The sequence below is a fragment of the Capra hircus genome, chromosome 25 (assembly GCF_001704415.2).
Source record: "Capra hircus breed San Clemente chromosome 25, ASM170441v1, whole genome shotgun sequence".
Taxonomy (NCBI): Eukaryota; Metazoa; Chordata; class Mammalia; order Artiodactyla; family Bovidae; genus Capra; species Capra hircus.
This window is the reverse complement of record NC_030832.1, coordinates 26449890-26474816: the sequence shown is the minus strand read 5'-3', so window position 1 is coordinate 26474816 and position 24927 is coordinate 26449890. Positions and strand designations below refer to the sequence as shown.

The 24927-nt window shown below is 53.6% G+C and overlaps 4 protein-coding genes across 6 annotated transcripts; 2 read left to right on the top strand and 2 right to left on the bottom strand.

Moving 5' to 3' along the window:
- Positions 83-2500, bottom strand: MYLPF (myosin light chain, phosphorylatable, fast skeletal muscle). The gene is given in 7 exon segments (NM_001285754.1): positions 83-262; positions 352-400; positions 916-994; positions 1110-1214; positions 1439-1514; positions 1767-1862; positions 2475-2500. Coding segments are annotated over 7 exon segments (513 nt in total). The 5' UTR covers positions 2478-2500; the 3' UTR covers positions 83-157.
- TBC1D10B (TBC1 domain family member 10B) lies at positions 6136-17245 on the top strand. Its single transcript, XM_018040287.1, has 9 exons — positions 6136-7371; positions 10493-10592; positions 10863-10970; positions 11071-11177; positions 14564-14678; positions 14795-14860; positions 15075-15264; positions 15559-15713; positions 15800-17245. The coding sequence occupies exons 1-9, from the start codon at positions 6440-6442 to the stop codon at positions 16391-16393; spliced, it is 2367 nt and encodes a 788-aa protein (XP_017895776.1). The 5' UTR covers positions 6136-6439; the 3' UTR covers positions 16394-17245.
- LOC102169822 (sesquipedalian-1) lies at positions 17236-18650 on the bottom strand. Its single transcript, XM_005697698.3, has 2 exons — positions 18314-18650; positions 17236-18039 (listed from the first exon to the last, which is right to left on the bottom strand). Exon 2 carries the CDS (start codon positions 18013-18015, stop codon positions 17395-17397), a length of 621 nt encoding a protein of 206 aa, XP_005697755.1. The 5' UTR covers positions 18016-18039; positions 18314-18650; the 3' UTR covers positions 17236-17394.
- Positions 17761-21393, top strand: CD2BP2 (CD2 cytoplasmic tail binding protein 2). Of its 3 annotated transcripts, none has more exons than XM_013974751.2 (7): positions 17761-17914; positions 19593-19692; positions 19924-20062; positions 20188-20345; positions 20430-20865; positions 20948-21054; positions 21142-21391. In XM_013974751.2, exons 2-7 carry the CDS (start codon positions 19618-19620, stop codon positions 21250-21252), a joined length of 1026 nt encoding a protein of 341 aa, XP_013830205.1. In that variant the 5' UTR covers positions 17761-17914; positions 19593-19617; the 3' UTR covers positions 21253-21391. The 3 variants fall into 3 exon arrangements, with proteins under 3 accessions (XP_013830205.1, XP_005697756.1, XP_013830204.1); XM_005697699.2 differs by lacking the exon at positions 17761-17914 and adding an exon at positions 18920-19038 and having other exon boundaries at positions 21142-21393; XM_013974750.2 differs by lacking the exon at positions 17761-17914 and adding an exon at positions 19054-19426 and having other exon boundaries at positions 20951-21054; positions 21142-21393.

Below are 24927 nucleotides of genomic sequence, written 5' to 3'. Positions count from 1 at the left end.
GTGTGTCTGCCCAGCCTCCCACCTGAATCCCACTCACACAAACGCACTGAAGGCGCCGCGAATAAGAAACGAGACCCTTTCAATTTATTAGGAGTCTGGGTGGGGAGATCGGACTGGCAAGAAGGCTTTGACTAGCAGAGGCCGAAAAGGGTCCGCTCTACTCCTGGTCCTTGGCGTCGCCATGCGTGATGACGTAGCAGATGTTCTTGTAATCTACGTTGCCGCCCACGTCGGGGGGGAAGGCAGCCCACATGTTCCTGATCTGTGGAAAACAAGCAGAGTATCACCAACTGGTTCCTTACGTTCCCCTTCCCCCATCCTTCCGCTTCTCCAGACCCCTCCTCCACTCACCTCTTCCTGGGAGAAGCGGTCACACTGCGTGGTCAGCAGCTCCTCCAGGCTGGAGAGAGGTGATTGATATACGGGAGGTTTGAGACTGGACTTCGTGATTCCCTTCCGCGCCCTCCCACCTCATCCCCCTTGCCATTCCCAGTCTCATCTTGAAAACCAGGGTCACTCTGGATTCCTCATTGGTCTCCCAAACACTCTGACCTCCCGTTTTGCCCTTCTTCCTGTGTCCCATCGCCCATTTCCACAGTCCTGATTTTTCCCTTATCCCTGTGCTGTGCGGTGCTTAGTCGCTAAGTCGTGTCCGACTCTTTAAGACCGCATGGACTGTAGCCTGCCAGATTCCTCTGAAGAGCTTCTCAAGGGATTCTCCAGGCAAGAATACTGGAATGGGTTACTATGCTCTCCTCCAGGGGTTCTTCCCAACCCAGGGATCAAACCCAGGTCTCCTGCATTGCGCAGGCAGATTCTTTACTGTCTGAGCCACCCTTATCACTGGCAGTGCCTGTTATTGGTGGGAATTGAAAGAGGCTTTCTGTGTGGGAGCAGCTGGAGCGTGTCACTTACAATTGCTTCTTGATGGTGCCTTTTCCCTCAGGGTCTAAGACCTTGAAGGCTCCAGTGATCACATCCTCAGGGTCAGCACCTAGAGGGGGTCAGAGGGCACATGTAGCTGAAAGGTTGCTAATGGGTCAGTCCCTGAAAGTTCTGAGGAGAGGCAGCTGAGGGGTTGGACCAAGGACACGTCATACTTCATTCACCTTTGAGCTTCTCCCCAAACATGGTCAGGAAGACAGTGAAGTTGATGGGCCCACTGGCTTCCTTCATCATGGCGTCTAGCTCCTCATTCTTCACATTGAGACGCCCTGGAACAGGGTTGGGAAAGCAGGGGCTGGAGTGGGGTCTTGCAGCCAGAGAATAATGCTTCCTATAAATTCAGATCATCCCATCCATTTTTATTTTTTTATCCCATCCAATTTTATCCTGGATAGACTGAGTCCAAGGTGGCCTGGCAGGACTGGGACCCACAGCTGCTGAACTCCCAGGACTCTGCAGCCTTGAATCTTTACAGGTAGAGGAGGCAGCTCACCCATGGCTGCAAAAGTGTCCCGCAGGTCTTCCTTGTCAATAATGCCATCCCGGTTCTGGTCAATTACTGTGAAGGCCTGTAGAAGGCAGAGGCAAGGAGAGATTAGGTCTCCCATGGCCAAGTTTCAGCATCCTTACTCCAGGCAGATCAGATTCTGAGATTCTGGTTGCCAGCCAGAGGTCCTCTTACACTCCAAGCAGGGAGGGGAGTAAGGAATCTAAGCCCTTCTCCTTCCCCCAAACAGGTGCACATTCCAGGGAGGGGTGGGGGGAGGGGCAGCAAGGGGTGCCTTTGGTTAGCCTTCAGTCTCCCTTCTCCCCACACTTACCTCCTTGAACTCCTGGATTTGGGTCTGATCAAACATGGAGAAGACATTGGAGCTTCCGCCCTCTGCCGCTGCCCTTCTCTTGGCCTTCTTGGGTGCCTGAAGGGTGAGGGTTGGGCAGAGGGGTTCGTGGACCCATCCTTACTCCTCTGGAGGCGGTGGATTCTTTGAGTTCATTCTTCTAAAGCAACTCTTCTGGCTCTAGGCTTCCCCTTCCTTACGACTCTTTTCTGAGGGGACTTGTTTCAGTTGGATTGTCAAATTTCTATCTGAAGCCCTCAAGTACCCATCCTTCCACCCTGCCCAACAAGTGAAATGTTTCTTGCCTTCTGAGTGCCCTGAGCCTGGCTCCTCTGAGTCCTAGACTTGCTGTGTGTCCATGATCCACTTATTCACCTTGTCTGAACCTCTACCTTCTCATTTATAAAATGGGAATGGGAATCCTGGCCGGGCTGGTTCCAGGGGATTTAGGAAGGTGAAGGAGTGTGCTTTCAGAGGGACTGGGCTCCTGAGAGTGGAGTGTCTGGGCAGATTATCCTTGGTTGGGTCCTTTAGGGCATCATTCTATATATTCCCCATTAACGATACCAAGAAAGGGAAGATTCAACTTTTTTCCTCTTGCCAGACTTGGAACCAGCCCCTTTCTTTCAATGGGTTAGGCTGCCCTGAGGTCTGAGAGATCTGAGCTTGGGCTGGGGGATTCTCACTCACCATGTCTTAGGTCTCCTGGGGTCAAGGCAGTGGCTCTGGCTGGAAAGGAGCAGAGAGTCCGTCTGGAGCACTCCCTCTGAAGTTATATAGTCTTGCCCCAGGGAGCCCTTAACATACCACTGTAACCTTAGCTCTGTGGGTGCCCACCCCAGATACCAAAATAGCCCAGCTCAGGGCCTCTCCTTTCTTGGAGGGCCAGCAGCAGCTGGAGCCTAGCGAGGGACAAAGGAGGGAGGGTGTCTTGGGCGACATGTCTTGCCAGGACCTGGGCAGGAAGGGATGTTCTTTCTCCCCAAAGGAAGCTGGAATGTGCCAGTGTTCAGAGAGGGCCCAGGCTGAGACACAGGACTAGGAGAGAGAGGAACCAGGCTCCTGTATCCCTGCAAGGTTTAAACCCAGTAAATTTATTAAGCAGCAATAGTGTACCAGGCACTGGACCATACTTCAGTCTCCCTTCTCCCCATATTCACCTCTGAACTCCTGGATCTGGGTCTGATCAAACATGGAGGCGTTGGAGAAGGGAGGCTGAAGGCTGACCAAAGACACCCCTTGCTGTCCCTCCAAGTGCACCGGGCAAACACAGTCCTCCTCCATTGTGGAGTTCACAGTCAAGAGTATGTATGTATCTGGGTAGTGACAGATTAAAAGTGGGAGAGAGCTATCTGGGGAAGCTGAAGGATCAGGAAGTCTACATCCCCTTCAAGGAGAGGGGGCAGTCTGTGAGGGAAGATGTGGGGCATGGAACCACTAAGTATGAAGAGACTAGACAGCCTGGAGCAGAGAGCCTGCTCTGTGACATTGGGTTTTGTGTTCCAACTCTCTGGGCCCTGGTTTCCCGCTCTGTAAAATGGGAAGGTAATTCCCAGGCCAAAGAACTTGTGGATGTGAACATATTGGGAAACAATTAGTGATGTATGATCGTTATAGTTTCTTTTTTTTTGGCAGCACTGCACAACTAGTGGGATCTTAGTTCCCTGACTAGGGAGTGAACTTGGGCCCTTGGCAGTGAAAGCCTGGAGTCCTAACCACTGGACATCCAGGGAATTCTTACAATCATTACGATTAATATTCAGGCCCTGCCTTGGTAGAACTTACAGTCTAGCTCTGGAGAGAGGGTAAATGCAGAAAATGACACACCAGTTGGAATACAGAAGTAGAGGGCATGGCAGGCCTGTGTAGGAGTGCTGAAATGACCTTATGAAGGCCGCTAGAAGTGTCGGGTAGAAGTGCAGGAACAGGCATCCTAAGTGGAGGGCAAGGATGGGCAAAGGCCTGGAAAAATCAAAGATCAGAAGTGTTCAGATCGCCAGAATTGGGATGGGGCTTGAGCAGAGGATACAAGGACCTGGACGCCAGAGATTGGACTGAGGGCTGAGACCTTGAGAGCCTTGAAAAGTTTTGAAACAGGAGAAAGACATGGTCTAGTGTGAGTCTTTAATCACTTTTTTGGATATGGATGTAAAAGTTGGAACTCAAGAGGAGGGGAGTCAAAGACACCAAGAGAGAAGCTAATTAATCACCTCCACCTTGGTGGCTGGATGGCCAATGGCTTCTCTCTCCAATCTGGGCAAGAACCAGCTTGGTTGACTGTGAGATTTTGAGGTCCTCTCTTCCAACCCTCTGGGCCTCAGTGCCTGTCCATTCCATACAGAGGAGGCCTGGGGAAATAGTGGCTGAGGAAGCCCCAGAAGGTTCAAGGTTGGCAAGGACACCTATGTCTCCTCCTCCTCCTGCTCCGTTTAGGACCTGCTGTCCTGAAGAAGTTGCCTCCTCCCTGCTCCCTCCTCCAGACTCATGCCAATGCCTCTAAGACAGTTTCTTTTCTGGGCACTGAGGTCGAGCCACCTGTTGTCTCTAAGAAGGGAGAAGGAGCCATCCTAAACTTAGCAGCTGCCCTTGGCCTCCTGCACTGGGCCCTCCCTGCCTCAGTCAACAGCTGCCTCACCTTATAAGGTTACCACGGGGGTCCAGGCGCAGGGAAGAGCCCACTTCTTACTGGGTTGTGGGAGGGGAGGAGAACTCAATAGAAGGGAATGGAGGAAGTGCTTAGGAAGCTTGGGCCTAATGGAAAGTGGGGAGTTTGAAGAGAATGAGATCAAGAGTGGCAGATCTCAGACACTGGAGTTCACAGGATCTGAGTCTGATCTGGGGAAAGGACCTCAGAGAACTCAGAGACCAAGGAACTGTGAAACTGGGAGCTAGCTAGGCCTGACTGAAATTTCAGGATGGTGGATTTTGCACAGAAATTGGAGCCCTTCTGGGGCTGAATCCTGAATCCTGGGCCCCAGGGAGATGGAGCCCAGAGAGAGGAGGGGCTGGTAAAGTCTGGGCTTTGTGTTTGTGGTCTAAGGTAGCCTGGGATGGGGTGCGGGGGGAGTAGGGGGATTATGAGATTGGGGTCTGGTTTCCTGGCAGAAAAGGAGGAGCACAGAACGGTGTGTCAATGAGGAGAGAGGCGTCCAGAGGGTTTGTTCTGCATCCTCCAAAGAATAAGAACAGAGATATGGGAGTTCATGGTAGTGGGAATCCATGATTTGGGGTCTTGGATCTCCACTAGAATGGAGGGGGCACTCAGAGGATGAGTTCTGAGGAACCGGAGCCTGGATTCTGGGAGGAGCTCAGATAGATGGATCTGAGGACAGGGACCTAGGGGTTGGGATACCCGCAGGAAATGGTGGATCCAGAAGGATAAGTCACTTACAGGATTTGGGGGCTCTTGTTATAGTCACCTGGGGTTTGTAGCGGACTGGGGTAAGAATCAGAGACAGAGTGAAGAGCAAGAGTACTCGATCAGAAGGCACCTAATCAAGTGCTCCGTGGTGGGTTTGGGAGCTGAAAGAACCGGCCCAAGAGAGGACTCAGGCAGGGAAGCGTGGCGCTTATTGGCTAAGGGTTTCACCAATGCTCCCGAACCCCGCCCCTCTCAGCGCTGTCCCCAACTGTCACCCCCTCCCGCGCTTGTCTCCGGCTGTCACCGACATCCCTGGCTTGGCACCGCCTGCTGGTAGCACCCCCTTCCTTTGGATGTTGCCATTGGCTGAAACAGCTGTCTCTCTTCCTCCCTTATCACTAAAGTGAGAGGATGCATTCATTGGCTGACAAGGCAAATTAATCGCAAATTTGGCCCGCCCCTCGCAGCTGTCATTTCTTCCGGACCTTCTTGGGACACCCAAAGAATCCCTCAGCTGCTATTGACTGCGGATACTGTCTGTCACCGCCCAAATAGTTATCCCTGTCTGTCAACCTGACCTCCTCCCACTTCCCTTTCCATTGGCTCCCTTTTAACCATTCTTTTTTACATAGGCCTGCCTCTTCTCGCACAGCACCCGCCTCCTTCCACGGTCTGTCACTCTTCAGTCATCTTTATTGGCCAGGAGGTTCGGCTTCCCGCTTTCCTACTAGTTAATACCTTCGTCCCGCCTCCGCTGGGTTTCACTCGCCCTCTCATTGGTTTTATAACCCTCCGCCTTCTCTGTTTCCTCTTCCCAAATTACCCACCCCTTCCCACCTTCAGCCCCACCCACCCTCCCAACGATTGGCAGAAACCCAGTTCCCTCTCTCCTATTATTCGTCCAAGACCTCTGACGAGGAGGGAGAAAAAAGGAGCGCGATGGGACTGCCCGTGCGCAGGCGTGAAGCGCCGAGAAGCAGGCCGCTTGGCCGGCACCGGGGCGTGTGCGCAGGCGCGAGGTCGGCCACTCGCCCGAAGCGGGAGGGAGGGGGCGGCGGCGAGAGAGCGAGAGGGAGGTAGAGGGCGCGAGCGAGACCCCGGCGCCTGGCGCCCCGGGACCCTTTCCCCGGCTCCGCGCGCTGGGCAGCCGCCCGCGCGCCGCCCTAGACCCCGGCGCGCGCCGGGCCGCGCCCTTCGCCTTCTCCCCTTCCTCGGCGAGCGGCGCGGAGCGGCCTGAGGGGCGGCGCCTTTTGCGGCCGCCGCTGCGGGGGGATGTGAGGGGCGGCCCGCGGACATGGAGACGGGCCCGGCGCCCCTGGTGGCCCCGCCGCGCCGTCATGGCGCCCCCGCGGCCCCTTCGCCGCCGCCCCGCGGCTCTCGGGCCGGGCCCGTCCTGGTGGTGGCTCCGGGGCCGCCAGTGACCACGGCCACTTCGGCCCCGGTCACCCTGGTGGCCCCCGGGGAGGCGCGGCCCGCATGGGTACCGGGTCCGACCCAGACCTCAGACTCGGCTCCCAGCCCGACGGTCACAGGCAGCACGGAGGTGGGACTGCCTCTGGAGGCCTCACCCGATGCCCCCAGGGCGCAGGTCTCCAGCCTGGAGCCCTTGGTGCCCGAGGCTGTGGCTGGAGCCGAGATGTCCGTGGCTCAGGCCCCAGGGGCAGACCCTCCGAAGACGGAGGAGGCTATAACCTCACCCGATCCTGGACCCGGGACCCTCACCAGGACCCCTTCAAGAACGGCTCCTGGGGCCCTGACAGCCAAACCCCCTCTCGCCCCCAAGCCGGGAACCACAGTGGCCTCAGGTGTGACTGCACGGGTTGCAGCTGTGACAGCAGGACAGGTGACAAGTGGACATGGAGCTGCGGCAGCAACATCAGCATCAACCGGACAGGCTCCCGAGGACCGTTCAGGGCCTGGCACAGGCCCTCCAGGGTCATGTGAGGCCCAGGTAGCTGTCGTGACGGTGACCCCAGCTCCGGAGCCCGCTGAAAACTCTCAGGACCTAGGCTCCATGTCCAGCCTGGGACCTGGCATCTCTGGGCCTCGAGGGCAGGCCCCAGACACCCTGAGCTACTTGGACTCCGTGAGCCTCATGTCTGGGACCCTGGAGTCCTTGGCGGATGATGTGAGCTCCATGGGCTCAGACTCTGAGATAAACGGGCTGGCCCTGCGCAAGACGGACAAGTACGGCTTCCTTGGGGGCAGCCAGTATTCAGGCAGCCTGTGAGTACCCAGTGGGCCTGTTTCAAGGAAGCAGAGGTGGGGCGGGATGGGGAGGAAAGGATACACCTTGCCTACACTCTCTCGGCGCATCCTCCTCTGAGGATCCAGGGAGTGACCAGTGGGAGTGGGATGCTTAAGGATCCTATCCTGCCTAGAGCGTCCTGAGGCATGGATCCTAGAACATCCATTTCTGTGGCACCAGCTTGTTAAGGTTTCAGACCAGGTGTCAGGAGTTCTGGGTTTGAGTCTGAGCCTTGCCTTTGGTGGTGTGTTGCGCGCCCTTGAGTGAGTGCCTTCCCCATTGGAGTTAGGGCCTCCTCTGTGAAGTGAAAGGTAGAATGAGATGATACCTCCGGTTGTCCCAGCTCCTTGATGGGAGTCTCCAGCTACAGGCCGGATAGTCTGGAGGTTTGACCAGACAGGGGTTCTGATAGAGATCGTTGGTCCCTTAGGGGCAAAGTCTGGAGGGATGCAAGCACCTCTCCCCCGTAGCCCTAGGTCTGATGGGGTGATGAGTTGGGGAAGTCTGATGGAAGAGAGACCCGAAGGCAGGGCATCTCTCTGAAACAGAAGAGCAGGCTTGTGTCTTCACTGAAGGAAAGGGGGTGGGGGAGGCCTCTTCCCCATTTCCTCATCTTCCTAGCCGGGCTTACTCTTTCCTAGTTCCCTCCAGGCGCCTGAGTCACTCCTAAGGTGGGGGTGTAATTACTTCTGACTTCTTCCTTTCCTCTCTTTGGATGCTCCCCATTGGTCCTGTACCCCTTTAACCTGCTGGTCAGTTCAGTGTACAGCTTTGCCAGAGAACCCCGGTGCCAGGCCCTGTGCTGGGTACTAAGGATCAAATGGGCTTTTCAAGGTGCTCATCATCTAGAGGGAGAGACAAATACTTAAACCGTTGGTTTCGACATCATATGTTAGGTTTAGCCTGGAGATCATCACGGGGTTTTGTGAGCACCTAGGGGAGGGATCTTTTGCCCAGGCTGGGGATTCAGCCAGACTGATCTGAATTGTGGAGAATGAGGAGAATTTAGTCATGGCTGTGTATGTTGGGGTCAGGGGGACCTGCCTGGTGTTGGGGGAAGCCCTGTGGGAGGGTATTCTAAAGAATGCAGGGTGTATAATCCAAAAACAACAACAAAATTTCAGAAAATCTTCGAGCATCAACATTCGCGGTCCTATGTGGGGAAGGCTGGTGCTTTCCCATGCATGACGGAGGCATTGTTGTACCTAATTCACAGATGAAGAAACAGGATTAGAGCAATCGAGTGAATTGCCCCATTCAAATAATTTGGATCCGCGTGACCTATGGTGCTATCCTGCCCTAAGGAACTTGGATTGAATTGGATTTTAGTGAGCCCCTCTTGTGTACCAGGCACCGTGCTGGGTGCTAACTCTCTGCTTTGTGGTTTTCTCCCTCTAAAACCCATCTTCACACTGGCAGAATCTACTTCTGAGGTCAGGCTGACCGTGGGGCACGTTTTCTTACAAACTTTTAGCGGCTCCCCACTGTCCAGAGGATAAAGTTTAAGCTTTAGCCTGGACACAGGTTCCTTATTATCAGCCCTGACAATCTCTCTGGTCCTCTTTCCCACTTTTCACCATGTGCTGTGTGCTGTTGAAGTGATGGTAGTCTTTCTCCTTTCATACTCAGGCTGTATCATCAGCCAGGAATGCCCTTCTCCTGGCCTTTTCCTGCCATCTTTTACTCAGTCCTTCATGGCTTCCCTCAGATGTCCTTTCCTCCAGGAAGCCTTCTCTGATATCTGCTGCCCCTACTTCAGTTAGCTGCCTCTTCCGTGCATCTTTGGCATTGCGTTTCCCTCATCACATTGCCGTCATCCCTCTGCTAGCTTGTGACATTTCGAGGGCCGGAAAGGGATCTTACTCCTCCTGGCCTTTAGTAGAGTTTGGAATTGACTTTTAAGATAGAGATTAATGAGAAATCACCTTTCAGTTTAAGGAGCTTCTGGAACAAAAGAAACTAACATTAAACCTTCCATTTAACAGTCCTCTATATACAGTTTCTCAGTAGTCCTCCCCTAACTTGGTGATGTAGGCGGTGGCATCCCTTTTAACAGATTAAGGAAGAGACTTGATTCTCACTTGCTAGACTCCCCAATTTCTAAGGGACAAGTGGGATTTGAGCTCAGGTCTATCTGAGAACATGCACTTTCTTCCATTCCACTCACCTAATGCTGGCTCCTCCAAGTAACTGTTTTAAGACTGATGTGGTATCTTGAGTGTGAAGCTTTGCTAGAACAATGAGCAGGCCATGCAAGGAGAGCTTCATTTGCTTGGTAATCTGGGGTGATTCCAAGGAGGAGGAGGTAGAGGAGATTGCAGATGGTTCAAGGGATCTCAAGAGTCTGGTAGAAGGAAACTCAGTTGCTTCTAAGGAGACAGATATTTGTTCTGTATTTAATTTTGTGGATAATAATTGCTGTTTACTCACTGAGGCCGTGCTAGGTGATACTGTTTTTTCCTCCATCTTACAAATGAGGAAATTGGGGCTTAGAGAGTGACTTGCCCAAGGCCACACAGTGAGTAAGTGGTGAAGGTCTAATGTAAAATATGTGAAGTGAAAGTGAAAGTGTTAGCTGCTAAGTTGTGTATGACTTTTTGCGACCCCATGGACTGTAGCCTGCCAGGCTCCTTTGTCCATGGACTTCTCCAGACAAGAATATTGGTGTGGGTAGCCATTCCCCTCTCCAGGGGATCTTCCCAACCCAAGGATGGAACCTGTGTCTCCTGCGTTGCGGGCAGGTTCTTACCATCTAAGCCACCAGGGAAGCCCCAGTACAAAGTATACTTTATACATATCCTGTACTCTCTCCCCAACTTTTATGTGTCAGAAGTGGGATTTGAACATAGCCTCTGTACAGAGGTCCAACATGAGAATGTGATCTCTGTTCGGAGATTCCATCCAAAGGGAATTCCTTTCAGTGTGGTGAATTAGCGCCTTGGAGGGCGGAGTGACCAGACATCCTGATGTGTTGATAGCTCACAGAATGTGTTTGTGGTCTGGGCTCTCATTGGAGATTGGGAGGGCTTGCCTCAGTTTCTGCAGCATCAGGATTTATACTGCTGCTACTGACTTCTTTCCTACTCCCCATATTCTCAGAGAGAGCTCCATTCCTGTGGATGTGGCTCGGCAGCGGGAGCTCAAATGGCTGGAGATGTTCAGTCACTGGGATAAGTGGCTGTCACGGCGTTTCCAGAAGGTTTGAGAAGGCTGTAGTGGGCAGGGCCACGGATGTGGTGGGGGTGGGGAGGACAGGGTGGGCCCATGGGCTCTGGGGAAGCCCAGGAACCTAGTCTTATCTGCTCTCTGGACCATGTTGCGGGTAGGTGGTTCTTGGGCCTGGGGGAGGAGTAACTTTAAAAGATAGAAGGCCAGGTTGGGTGTCCCAGGGAGCCTGAGGGCTTCAGGGGAAGGCTTGGAGGCTGTGGCAGTCACTGAAGCTGTTCCCCTCCTGGCCACCCTGCCTTAGGTGAAGCTGCGTTGCCGGAAGGGGATCCCCTCCTCCCTCAGAGCCAAGGCCTGGCAGTACCTGTCCAATAGCAAGGAACTCCTGGAGCAGAACCCGGGCAAGTTTGAGGTGCGCACGGCTCCAGGGTGTGGGGCCAATGACAGAGTCTGTGTGAGGGCCATCATCCGTACCCCCAGAGTCTGAGGTAATCTCAGCTGTCCCACTGCAGGAGCTGGAACGGGCTCCTGGGGACCCTAAGTGGCTGGATGTGATTGAGAAGGACCTGCACCGCCAGTTCCCTTTCCACGAGATGTTTGCTGCTCGAGGCGGGCACGGGTAAGGCAACCTGATTGTGTGAGTCCGTGGTGGGTGGATGCAAGTCTGGGCTGAAAGCAGTTCTTGCCTCCCAGGAATTCTGCAGGAGTGGTCTTTGATGAATTGAGTGTCAAGACATACTGAAGGATGGGTCCAGGGAGGGAGACACTGACTTGGGGTGATGGGGGAGTGGCGTGGGGGTATTGGTAAAGGGGGAGGTGGGACACATCAGAGCCTCATTGGGGAGGTTGCATGTGAGTGATGTTTTGAAGGATAGATGGAAGCAGAGCCAGGGGCAGGGTTTTTCCTGGCTGGGGGGTTATGTAAGCTCTGTCTGGGCAGTGGCATTGGATAGAGCTGCTGAAGCTGGCAAAGCAGTTAAGAGCCCTTAAATGCTGTGCCAGGGCCCTTCGATTTTTGTTCTGTTTGCCAGACTTCCTCAAGAAGTCTATATATCGCTTCCTAGTAGTGTGCCAGATGTTTTTAGATGGTTCTCAGCTCCTTGTGGGAGCACGTGGATAAACTTTAACAGTAAGTTCATCCTCTCAGCAAGTGCTTATCAAGCACCTGCTATCTTCCAGGTACTGTTTTAGTTACAGATGATAGCAGTGAATGAAAGATAAAAACTCCTGCCCTCCCCAGGCTTATTATATTTTAGTAGGGATAGACAACAAAGAATGAAAATATGTCGTATGTACAATGGTAATAAATAGAAGAGTTTAAAGCAAGAAAGGCCAGTAGAGAATGTGAGTGGAGATGGGGTTACAAGTGACCTGATTTGATTTGTGTTTTAAAAGGATCATTCTGGGACTTCCCAGGTGGTCCAGTGGCTAAGACTCCACTGCCTGGGGCATGGGTTTGATCCCTGGGATTCCTGGTTGGGAACTAAGATCCCACATACTGTGCAACTCTGCCCAAAAAAACCCCTAGGATTGTTCTGGCTGCTGTGGTGAGAATAGATGATTGGAGACAAGGGCAGCAACAGAGACCAGGTTGACTGTTGCCATAATCGCAGACAGAGACAGTGGTAGATAGACCAGGGTGGTAGCAGTGGAACTGTGGGGAGGAGGGGTTGAACTCTGAATATATTTTCAAGGTAGAGCCAAAAGGATTTGCCAGTGGATTAGATGTGGAGTGGTGTGTGTGTGAGAGAGAGAGTAGATAAGGAAGACTCTTAAGGTTCTTGGTCTTAGAAACTAGCATGAATGTAGTTACAATATACTGATATGGGTGGTTGGGGAAAAGTAACCTTGAGGGGTGTATCAGGAACTCATTTTGTGAATGTGAAGTTTGAAATACTCACTGGACATCCAGGTGAGATGCCAGGTAAGCTGGATATACAATATACACAACATCCAGGGAGAGGTTTTTTTTTTTGGTCATGCTATTTGGCATGTAGAATCTTAGTTCCCCAACCAGGGATCAAAGCTGTGCCCCCTGCACTAGGAGTGTGAAGTCTTAACCACTGGACCACCAGAGAAGTCTGGGAGAGATTTAAACTGGAGATAAATTGGAAGTTGAGAGATGTCAGCCTCTAGATGGGACCAGATCTCACCCGTGGGACTAGATGAGGTCATCAAAGTAGGAAGTGTAGGTATGAAAGGAGGGTGTTCAGAGACTGAGCGTACAGCGCTAACATTTCACAAATAGGAAGATGGGAAAGGACCTGTAAAGGAAACTGGAAAAAGCTAGAAGGAAAACCAGGAGAGTGTTTCCTGGAAGGAAAGTGAAGAGAAGTTTCAGGATCAGCTGCTGCTGATGGATCGAGTCAAGTCAAATCTGTAAACTGACCTCTGGATTTAGCAATGTGGAGGTCATTGGTGACCTTGATAAAAGCGGTTTTGTGTGGAGCAAGGACTAAAGCCCAGATGGAGGATTGGAGGAAAGAAACTGAGGATAGCAAATCTGTACTCTGGGTGGGTTTGCCTGAACAGGCAGGAAAGAAATGGTGTGATATTCAGAGGGGAAATTTGGGTAGATAGACTTTTATTTTTTATAAGCTAGAGGAAATGACATGTTGGTATGCTGCCAGCATCTGTAGTTAGAGAAAAATGGATGATACCCAAGTGATGGGAAGGTTGCTGGGAGGATGGCCTGTGTAGGCAAGAAGGGATGGGACCCATTGGAAAGGCTGTGGTTGGTCAGATTCACAAATAGTTCACTCATAGCAGCGGGAGGAGGCAGAGGCACAGAATGAGGCAGGTGGGTGAAAGTAGCGTGAGAGCTTGTGGACGTCACATATTTAATACATATTAGGTGAAATAACTAGTATATCAAACCTGTCATTTCATGGATGTTATTACAAAGTAGAGAAATAACAGTGGGGTGGTGTGCAGATAAAGCACAAATGAAGGTCACACTTCAGTGACTGAATTTTGAGAAACACTGTTGTAAGCTGTGGTCAGGAGTGTGTGACTGGAGGCAGGGAGAAGATCTGGGAGGTTATGAACATTTCCCTGGTTAAGAGATGAAGGGCTGAGCTGCTCAGTAACTGTGGAGGTAGAGAGGCCGCCTCACTCAGTCATGTCCAACTCTGCAACCCGTGGACTGTAGCCCACCAAGCTCCTCCGTCCATGGGATTCTCTAGGCAAGAATACTGGAGTGGGTTGCCATTTCCTTCTCCAGGGGATCTTCCTGACCCAGGGATCGAACCCAGGTCTCCCACATTGCAGGCAGACAGTTTAACCTCTGCGCCACCAGGGAAGCTGGAGAGAAGGCCTAGACAAGAGTGAAATTCAGAATTTAGTGTTGATATGATGTGATGACCAGCCGTGGGGAGGGGTGGCAGGCCCTCTGCTTTCTAATGGGGGGCTGAGGGGTTGGAGTTCCCTCATACAGCTATGGAGCACCCTCAAGCAAAAGGGACAGATCTGGGGCAGAGCATGTATTCTTCTGGATGCAGAGATAAGAGGAAAATCTGAGGCCCAGCTGGCTTCCCAGGACTCCACAAGAACCAAGGCCCTGGCCTGGGGGGAAACTGATGAAATCCAGTCAGATAAGGCAGGCTCTGCCCTGGGAGAGCACCTGCTGGGAGGTTAAAGCACGCAGACAGTGCCAGAGGAGGGCCGATCCTGCAGAGGAGAGCTTCCTGGAAAAGGTGACCTTGAGGGTTTAGGGATGGTGGCAGATGGAGAGCAGAGCCTGTGGGGAATGGGTAGGGAGCACGTGGGTGTGCAGCAAGGGTGGAGGGCTGGAGCCTGGGAGAAAGCCTCCATGATGATCTGAGACTTTGGCTTAAGCTCAGGAGGTGGGAAGGTAGCTAGATCAGGTGTGTGCTGGTAAAGCTCCGGGGTTGATCCTGCACCAACTCTGGGGGAGTCTGGGGTGGGGTTGGGGTCGGGGTTTGTTCAGGGGCAGGGAGTCCCAAGTACTGTGATTGCCCTTATGGTCTTTCCCTGTGCCCACAGGCAGCAGGACCTGTATCGAATCCTGAAGGCCTACACCATCTACCGGCCCGACGAGGGCTACTGCCAGGCCCAGGCCCCCGTGGCCGCGGTGTTGCTCATGCACATGCCTGCTGAGGTCAGCAGACGCCGGACCTAGTCGGGGAGGGGCTGGGCCTGCAGGGGTGACGGGGGAGCTCCCTGCCCCCTGTTCCTCTGGCCCCACCCCTCCCTCCTTGTTCTTGTCTTTCTCAGCAAGCCTTCTGGTGCCTGGTGCAGATCTGCGACAAGTATCTCCCTGGTTACTACAGCGCAGGGCTGGTGAGTGTGTGGAGGCTGGTGCGCCTGGGGCTACGGCTTGTCCCTAGGACTGCGGGGCGGGCTGAGCCTCAGCCTGTGCCGTTCTGGCTGGCTGCTCTGGGCCCTCCCACTGAGCTGAGGCTCCCGCCTCACGGATGGGATCCGGCTGCCAGCGCCAGTCCCACCCCAGGGGGCCCACAGCCAGAGCGCCTCTCATGGTTCATCCCATCTCCAGGAGGCCATTCAGCTGGACGGAGAGATCTTCTTTGCCCTGTTGCGCCGGGCCTCCCCACTGGCGCATCGGCACCTGCGACGGCAGCGCATCGATCCCGTGCTCTACATGACAGAGTGGTTCATGTGCATCTTCGCCCGCACCCTGCCCTGGGCTTCAGTGCTCCGGGTCTGGGATATGTTCTTCTGTGAAGGTACTTCTGTAGCCACGTAGGCCAGTAGGGGGACTGGGGTTTCCATGGTGGCTGAGATCCATCTCGGGGCTGGAGAAACTGAGACTTGATCTTACTGGCTCTGCCACCAGCCACAGCTTGCTTTGCCTCCCAGGAACCTAAAACCCATGGCGGCTCATTTTCTTCTCGAGGCCTCCATGTCCTCATCTGTCGGGTCAACAATACACAGGGATGGGGGCTGTGAGTACCCCCTGCACGGGTCAGGCTGAGACCCCCAGGCTGATCACCCATGGCCTCTTCTCTTCGGGCCTGCAGGCGTCAAGATCATCTTCCGGGTGGCCCTGGTGCTGCTGCGGCACACGCTGGGCTCGGTGGAAAAGCTGCGCTCCTGCCAAGGCATGTATGAGACCATGGAGCAGCTGCGGAACTTGCCCCAGCAGTGCATGCAGGAGGACTTCCTGGTGCACGAGGTAGGTCCTGGCCTTAGCGTACCGCACACCCGCTTCAGTAGATCCCCAGCCCACTTCACCCTGGTACCCATGTCTTCTCCATCTAGGTGACCAACCTCCAAGTGACAGAAGCACTGATTGAGCGAGAGAATGCAGCCCAGCTCAAGAAGTGGCTGGAAACCCGGGGCGAGCTGCAGTATCGGCCCTCACGGAGACTACACGGTTCCCGGGCCATCCACGAGGAGCGCCGGCGGCAGCTGCCCCCCCTGGGCCCCTCCTCCAGCCTCCTCAGCCTCCCTGGCCTCAAGAGCCGGGGCTCCCGGGCAGGTGGAGGGGTCCCCTCCCCACCCCCTCCTGTCCGCAGGGCCAGCGCGGGGCCTGCCCCAGGGCCCGTGGTCACCGCCGAGGGACTGCGTCCATCCCTTCCTTCGCCTACTGGCAACAGCGCCCCTCTGGCCCCTAGCGGCAAGGAGGCCCGGAGGCAGGAGAAGGAGCGGCAAAAACAGGAAAAGGAACGCGAGAAGGAGCGGCAGAAACAGGAAAAAGAACGGGAGAAGCAGGAGAAGGAGCGGCAGAAGCAGGAGAAGAAGGCCCAGGGCAGGAAGCTCTCACTCCGTCGAAAGGCAGATGGACCGCCTGCCCCCCAGGACGGCGGGGACAGGTCCTCAGCATCAGAGGCCCGGCAGGATGCGTACTTCTGACCTCTGCCCTGGGGCTGGACTGCGTGGCCCCCTCTTTTCCCTCAGCCAAGAGCAGACCTAGCCTGGGGTCCTGCTCCCAGCCTGCCCTTGGCAGGCTGTCCCTCTTTTTGAGGAAAGTGGCTTGTTCCCCGTCTCCGTGCCAGCCGCTGATCCCCACGTGACCAGGACAGTCAGAACGGGGGGCAGCTGCATTTCCCTGGGAAAGCAGTGGACACCTCACCTCCAGCTCGGCCCAACTGGGGTCCCTTCCCAGGTGCCACTCTCCTGATTGGCCTTTGGTCACCGCAGGGGTGACCTGTGGCAGTGGGAGTCAGCAGTTTTCAGATTCTTACACTCCAGTCACTCCCCTTACCCGTGAAATGAAGCTGGGTTCCTTTATCCCCTTAAGTCCTGCCTGTCTTCCCCCAGTTCCTGGTTGGGGGCCCAGGCTCTTCTTGCTCTTCTTCTGGACATCTCTGTTGTAATTATGTACAGAGGAACTGGTGGGCCCCGGGTGGGGGTGTTCACTCCATCTTCTGTTCTCTGGTTCTCCCTCCTCAGTGTTCTTGCACTCTAGTTTATTTAAGGGGACACGCACTGGAACAGGAAATGTCTCCCACCTCCCACCACCACCCTCCTTGCTCTCCTTCCTCTTCACCCACCTTTCTCTGTATTCTCAGGCCTCCCCTGCTTTGTCTGACCAGGGCCCCTGCCTTTCACTTTGTCCCTTCCAACCCTCCAGCCCCTTCCTGGGTAAGGGTCTTCCCCTGAGCCCCAGGGGGTGGAACCCAATGTTTACATGTTCTTCTGTCTCTGCTCCCACCCTGTGCGGCCGCTTTGAGGAACCGGAAAAGAACCTGCTGTTGTACCTGGGCCTGTCTTTTGCCTTGTTATTTGATGAGTGGGGTTAAAGTAAGGACAAGGAGGGAGGGAGTGACGAGTTAGCAAGGATCTGGGTGTCTCTGGAAGCTGTTGACTGGACTTGGCAGATACCTTTGGGCCTTTAGTCTATTAGTCACTCATCAACACAGTTGTTGCGTTCCTGCTTCACCTCCACCTGCTGGGGATCTGCTGCCTCCGTTGTCACTGGCCTCCTGGAACTGTCTATGGACAGCCTGCAGCATCCGGATCTCCTTTCCAAAGTGCTCATGCAACTCCTGGAAGCTGAAGAGGGTCCTGGGGGTGGCTGGGGAGCCACAGTCCTCTGGGGGTGAGCCGGGCTCTTGGCCAGCTGCCTGGCACAGCTCCCGGTACTGGGCCTCCAGGGGGCGTAGCAGCTCAGCCAGCCGCGACCAGGTGGCTCCGGCCAACGCCCACAGCCAGGCTCTCAGCTCCTCCTGGTTTTCTGCTGCCAGCCTGTAGGCCCGCCCACCATCTCCCCCTGGAGTCCGAATGGTAAAGGCATAAGGTTCTGTGGCTCCAAGGCGTGGCTCCACCTGGCAGTTCTCTAATAGGATGAGACCCAGGGGTGTGTGGTCAGCCTGGTGTTCCAGGTAGAAGAGGAGGTTTCCTCGAAGGATGAACCAGCGGCGCTGATAACTGGTATTTCGGGCCCCCTTCTTTAGCAGGATGCCCTCCCGGTCTGGAGCCTGTGTTCTGTACCCACGGAAGAAACGGAGCACGGACTTTCGGTGCAGTTTCATGGTAGCCCACTGTGGGAAGAAACCCTAGGAGCGGAGAAAGGAGTGGTGCATTTGGTTATCCGGGGTACCCCAGCACTCCCCTCCTCTGGTTCCAGTAGGCTCTTTCTGGGCACTGTCTTGGTCTTGGTCTAGAGGGATTCAAACTCTCTTGAGTTTTCAAGAAGGACCTTCCACCCACCTCCCAACCTCAGCTCTGCCCCTTGGGCCAAATTACAAAACCTGGGCAGGACTGTAGTGCTGGGGTCCTGTTTGGGGTTGGGGTTGTTGGATATCCACTACGGCCCTTTCCCAGGCCTACCTGAGATGAGGGCACAAGGGACTTCAGGCCTCGGTACTGGGAACAGGTGCCACTGCCACCTCTCCTATTTGACTCTTCCCACCTCAGAATTCTACCAGGAACTTGCCCAGGGGATAGGAGGCGGCTGATTTTAGACTTCCCCTGGGTCCTAAAAGGAGCTGGGTTCGGAAAGTCCCAGGAGAACCTCTGGGACAACAGCAAGGCTACACCTCGGACTAGCAAAGGGCTGACAACTGGACGCCAAGAGTAGGAAGGCAGGATTTCTAATGAGATGATGAAGGGCGCAGAACCAGCCGTGGGGAAAAGGAGACTCAACCCGGGAAAGAGAAAACTAGGGCAGGAACCCACCGGCCCTGCTGGGACTTTGTTCCTCCATCGTGAACCTGGGCGCCCCTTTCTCCTCAGAGCCTCTAGTGTTGTAGGAGGAAACCGAGACCACTTCCGGCCATCCTCGTCCGATCAGGGTCTAGGCGTTCAAATGTCCCCTCTTCTCACCATAGTCGCCCCACACGGCTCGCGTCACTTCTGGGAGGGGGTGTCTCCCCCCGCGCGGCGCGTACTTCCGCCCGCTCCCTCAGTTGTTCATCTAACCCGAGTGAAGCCACTTCCGGCTTTCCCCGCCGCCTTCCGCAGTTCTCTTCCGGGTGGTGGCGGGCGGGTGGCCCGGATGTAGCCCTGGTGAAACCCTCTCTCCTTTTCTTCCCCCACCTTTCCTGGATCCTTAGGTGAGCGCGTGCCGGCGGGACTGCTGGTGTCCCCGTGGCCCTGCCGCCTTTCTAATTTGTACACAGCCCAAGACAGTTGGGAGTCACCCCGCGGAGTTGGGAGTTCGGCGCAGGGAGGAGCGGGGCTGCCAGGGCGCTAGGTCCTGGGTCTGCCGGGGCCCCTCGGGTTCCGAGGAAGCTGGGGGTGGTGGAGCGGGTGTTTACCCGCGAAGCACATCGCGCCCAGCACTGCTGGGGCCTGGAATAAGGGTGGTCACGTGGGGGAGCCCGTCTCCTCTCGTCAAGCGTGGGGGTGCCCGTAGGAGCTCCTCCGCCCGTCCGCTCTTGCGTCTCCGCTCCAGCGGCTCTTTTAGATGCTAAGCCAAGTCCCAGGAGGGGCTGGGGGAGGGTGAGTTCTGGACTACCAGCTCGCCTTTCGGCTCCTGATTCTGTACTCCCTTCCCAAAGTGGATCTAGTACCCGCCAAGTAAAAGATCTGTTGTGCAGGGGGCCCCCTCGCGGGGAGTTGCCTCCTCACCCAGTTCCCTTAATCTGCGCTCTTTCCCTCTGCTCAGTTTGGAAAAGCCCTTCTGTCCAGTCATGCCAAAGAGGAAAGTGACCTTCCAAGGCGTGGGAGATGATGACGAGGATGAAATCAGTGTCCCCAAGAAAAAGGTGAGGGGGGCCAGACTCCTCTGTTCTGTGGCGGTGTGAAGGGAGAAAAAAAATAAATTAGAAGCCAGAAGAGAGATCTGGAGGGACAAAGAAAGGATGGAAAGGGTCAGCTTTTCCGCGTATTTCTGAGATATGGTTTTGCAAGATTTTCAGTTTGAGTGTAGATCCTAGAGTATTTGGGGTCATAGCCAGTAACTTGCTTCTTTCTTAACTTCTGTCTCCTGCCCACAGTTGGTGGACCCTGTAGCTGGGGTAGGAGGTCCCGGGAGCCGCTTCAAGGGCAAACACTCTTTGGACAGCGATGAGGAAGAGGAGGAGGAGGAGGAAGGGTCCAGCAAATATGACATCTTGGCCTCAGAGGATGTGGAAGGTGAGCTGTACCAAGAATTGACTTTTTGCTGGGGGAACAAATAGGGACCTCTGGGGCCGTGGAGGACGAGAGGCTCCTGTCTCTTGCATGCCTAGCATGTGATTCTTGTGTCTGTCTGGGTACAGGCCAGGAAGCAGCCACGCTCCCCAGTGAGGGAGGTGTGCGGATCACACCCTTCAACTTGCAGGAAGAGATGGAGGAAGGCCACTTTGATGCAGACGGCAACTATTTCCTGAACCGGGATGCTCAAATCCGAGACAGCTGGCTGGATAACATTGATTGGGTGAGGCCCGGAGATTAGCATGGCTGGGCTTGGGCCTTGCTGGCAGTTTGTCAGAAATAAAACCTTCCTGTTTTCCCATTACAGGTAAAGATCAGGGAGCGGCCACCTGATCAGCGGCCGCTGTCAGACTCAGAGGAGGAGGACAGCCTGGGCCAGACACCGATGAGCACCCAAGCCCTCCTGGAGGGCCTTCTGGAACTGATGTTGCCAAGAGAGACAGTGGCTGGGGCACTGAGGCGTCTGGGAGCCCGAGGGGGAAGCAAAGAAGGCAGCAAGGGGCCCGGGCGGCCCAGTTCCCCCCAGCGCCTCGACCGGCTCTCCGGCTTGGCTGACCAGATGGTGGCCCAGGGCAACCTGGGAGTGTATCAGGAGACAAGAGAACGGTTGGCCATGCGACTGAAGGGGTTGGCGTGCCAGACCCAGGGACCCCGTGACCCCACACCGCCCCCCTCCCTGGACATGTTTGCTGAGGAAGTGACAGAAGGGGAGCTGGAGACCCCAACCCCTGCCCAGAGGGAAGGTAAGATTGAAGGGCAGAGGAGGGGGGTTGTGGGCAGGGGGCAGGCCACTGGAGGCCCAAATGACTTGGCCTATTATTTTAGAAGCAGAGTCACCTGGAGATGGTCTTGCGGACGTGATGTGGGAATATAAGTGGGAGAACACAGGGGATGCTGAGCTGTACGGGCCCTTCACCAGCACCCAGATGCAGGTAAGCTCCTCTCTACTTTGCTGTGCCTCTTCTTTCCATCCCCCCACCCCATCAGTCCTCTCCTAGCTCTGCCCTCTCTTCCTGCAGACCTGGGTGAACGAAGGCTACTTCCCAGATGGCGTTTATTGCCGGAAGCTGGACCCCCCAGGTGGCCAGTTCTACAACTCCAAGCGGATTGACTTTGACCTCTACACCTGAGCCTCCTGAGGGCCCAGTTTGGTGGTCCCTTCTTTGCTGGACTCTGTGGAGGAGGCCCCGGCTGCCTCAGGTGGTGAAGATGTTGGGGGCCACTTTTCAGTCAACTTCCTTTTCCCAATAAAAGCCTTTAGTTGTGTATTAGGGGCCTTGGCTGTGCTGATGGCCAGAAGGTGGAGCTGGGAACCTCTTCCAGGTCCCTTTGGACTTGTTCTTGCCCTTAGCGTTTCCTCTCGTGAATTTCCTCCTTGGGAGTTTCTCTCTGGTCCCTCGAACCACCTCGCCTTTGTTTCCCGTTCCTTGGGGCAGGGCCTGGCCTGTGAGGTGTCCTGTGGCCTCCCAATCTGGACTTTGTTCTCAGCTGAAAAATCTCTCCACTCACATGCTGTTCTCCAGAATCCCCTGAGGGTTCCCGTTTTGCTGTTCTTAGGTCTTTGGCTTCAAGGACCTAAGATGTTCCGCCTTGTAACCAATATAGGATAGAGCCCCAGAAGTGGAATCTTGAGGCTTGGATGGGCTGAGACATCTGTTGGGAGTGAGCAGAAAGGCTGATGCTTACTGGCTTGCTCCCTGCTGTCTCAGACTTCTTAGCAGATAGAAATAGTCTCTGAGGTAAAGTCTAAACTCAATGTTGGCACCTAAAGGACTTTCAAGGCCACCTGGGCCAGTCTGCACAGGCCCAGAGATGGGCAGTGTCTCGCTGGAGGTTACACAGTGAATCAGAGGACTGTCCCCGACCCAGTGGACTCCCTTCGAAGGCCTTTCTTGGCACCAGGCCTTTTCTGGCTGGCCTTGGAGTCTGTGCAGCTTACATTTCCTGGGCTCCTACAATATATTTGACTCAGTTTAGTTCCTTTAGGAAACTGTGAGAACTGGGCTGGTCCTTTCCATTCAGAGTGCGTCTGGGGAGGATTGGAAGGAAGACCGATAGGTGTCATTGTGTAGTCTGGACCTAACACTTTCCACCTCCCACTGGTGCTGCCTCATGCCTCTCCTTACTCAACACCAATTAGTTCTCCACCTGGCTCTCTGTTGGAGTCTATGGGGAACTATAACCTCACTTCTCAGACATTATGAATGATTTGGTCTAGGGATGGCCTGGGTCTTTGAAAAACTCCTAAGTGTTTTCCAGGTGTTTCCCATGTGCATCCAGGTGGAAAACCACAGGGCCCAACTCGAGGTTACACCTGGGAGAGGGCCCGGTTCATGGACCAGTTCATGTGTTAGAGCTGAACGTGGGTGTGGCCATGGTTCTGGTGGCGTCAGCCAAGAGTTGAGCAGCAGAGCCATGGGGCAATGGGCATCCTGGGGCGGAAGGAGGCAGGCCAAGAACCAGGAAAGGGTGGAGGGGCTGGGTGGGGATACTTGATTCTCTGGTGAGGCAGCTACCTTCTATAATAATGTCTATAGCAGTGGAGCCTACTCTAGTGCTTTGTCCAGACCTGGATTTCACTGACTTCAAGATACCTTCAGTTGTAAGATGTCTTCATGTGTTAGAAAGAAAACCCTGCCTGTTGTAGTTGTAAGATGTCATTGATTCAAATCAAAGCTGCATCCTGATTTCAGATATGTTCTAAAGTGAAAAAACAGATGTTTTAGAACCAGTGAAATACAGTATTCACGTTTATATCCCCAGTGACTGACTCATCAGAGGTGCGTAGTGTTTGGTGAATAGATGGAAGCCAAGGGGAAGTTCCCCCAGATATCCTGCAGGCATCCCAGCTCCTCAGCTTTGGATGGACACAGACACATCCCCTCTGTGTTTACATCCCTGAGGACAACAGGTGTGGGCAGATTAATAGCCCCCACAGTGGCCACATCCTAAGCCTCAGAAGTTGTAAATGCACGGCTGTCTGGCAAAAGGGAGCTTGCAAACATGATCACGTAGTGAGGCGGGACCAGTATGTTCACATGGGTCCTATTAAGTGAATGGAACTGAGGAGGGTCAAAGTGAGCGGGAGGTGAAGATTTTACACCTGCTGCTGGCTTTGCAGTTAGACAATGGGGCTAGATACCAAGGAATGCAGGTACCTGTAGACGCTGGAATAAAGAAACGCAGCTCCACTGTGGGTTTTGGCCTAGTGAAACCACTTGGGACTTTTGACCACTGCTAGAACTAATAAAATTGTGCTGTGTTAAGTTTGAGGTCATGTGTTAGCCTCAATAGGAAACTAGCACTCCATCCAGCTGAATGCCTCTCCCCATCTTAAACCTCACTCAATTCTTCATTGGCCATGTCCCTATTTCAAGCCCCTATCAACGCTTAACTCCCTTGCCTTAAACCAAACAAACTGTATGTGTATATATATGTGTGTGTGTATACATATATATAATTTTTACATGTGAGTATATAATATTTTTTTGCCACACCCCACACAGCATGCGGGACCTTAGTTCCCTGACCAGGGATCGAACTCACGTTCACTGCATTGGAGGTGCAGAGTCTTTTATTTTTTCCCCTGTTTTTAATTTTTATTTATTTATTTTTGGCTGTACTGGCTCTTCGTTGTTGTGTACGGGCTTTCTCTGGTCTCAGTGGGGCTACTCTTCCTTCCGGTGCACAGGCTTCTCTTGTTGCAGAGCATGGGCTCCAGGGTGCTCAGGCTTCAGGGGTTGTGTTTCATGGCCTCCAGAGCACAGGCTCAAAAGTTGTGGGGTCTCGGTTGCCCTGAAGCATGTGGAATTTTCCCAAACTAGGAATCAAACCTGCATTGTCCCCTGCATTAGCAGACAGATTCTTAACCACTGAAGGGCCAGGGAAATCACTATATAATTTTTATATAAATAAGCTTTTTGTATCTTACAATTGTTTTGTAGATTTACAAAAATAGTACAGAGCATACACCCAGTTTCCCCTATTGTTAACATCTTTCAGTGGCACATTTGTTAACCCATGAACCAATGTTACTATTTTTGTTTTTGTTTTTGACATTACTGTTTTTCAATAGCTTTTTTGCAATAGAATCCACCCACTTAAAGTACCATTTGTTTAGTACATTCACAGGATTGCGAAAGCATTGTTACAACCTCATTTTAGAATTTTGTCTAAAAGAAACCCCACCCAGCAGTGGTTTCTCCCCATTTCTCCCCATCCCCACTCACCCTCCAGCCCCTGCCTTCCTCTAACCTACTTCCTGTCTCTGGAGGTTTGCCTGTTCTGGGCATGTCACACAAATGGAATCATCCCATATGTGGTCTAATGTGTTTTCTGTGTGTGCTTCTTGTATTTGGCATGTTTTTAAGATTCATCGATGTAACATGTAATAGTACTGTATTCTCCTTTATTGTTGGGTAACATTCCACTGTGTGGATGGATCACTATATTACTACATTGTGTGGATGGGTTAAACTTATTTATGTTTTACTAACTTTCCGTAACATCCCTCTTCTGTTTCAGAATCCTGTCTGGAACACCGCGGTCCATTTAGCTGTCTTGTCTCCTTAGCTTTCTCTGTTCTGACTGCTCCTCCGATTTGTTTTCACTGACCTTGACCAGTTTGAGGAGTGCTGGTGTGGTTTATGGTCAAATTCCTAAAATTTGGACTTGTCTGAAATTTCCCCTATGATTCGATTTGGGTTATGGGTTTGGAAGAGGAAGACAGAAGTGAAGAACCTTGTCTTTCACTGAAACTTTTTTTTTTTTAAGTACTTACATCTTTTCTATGTTACATAAATGGA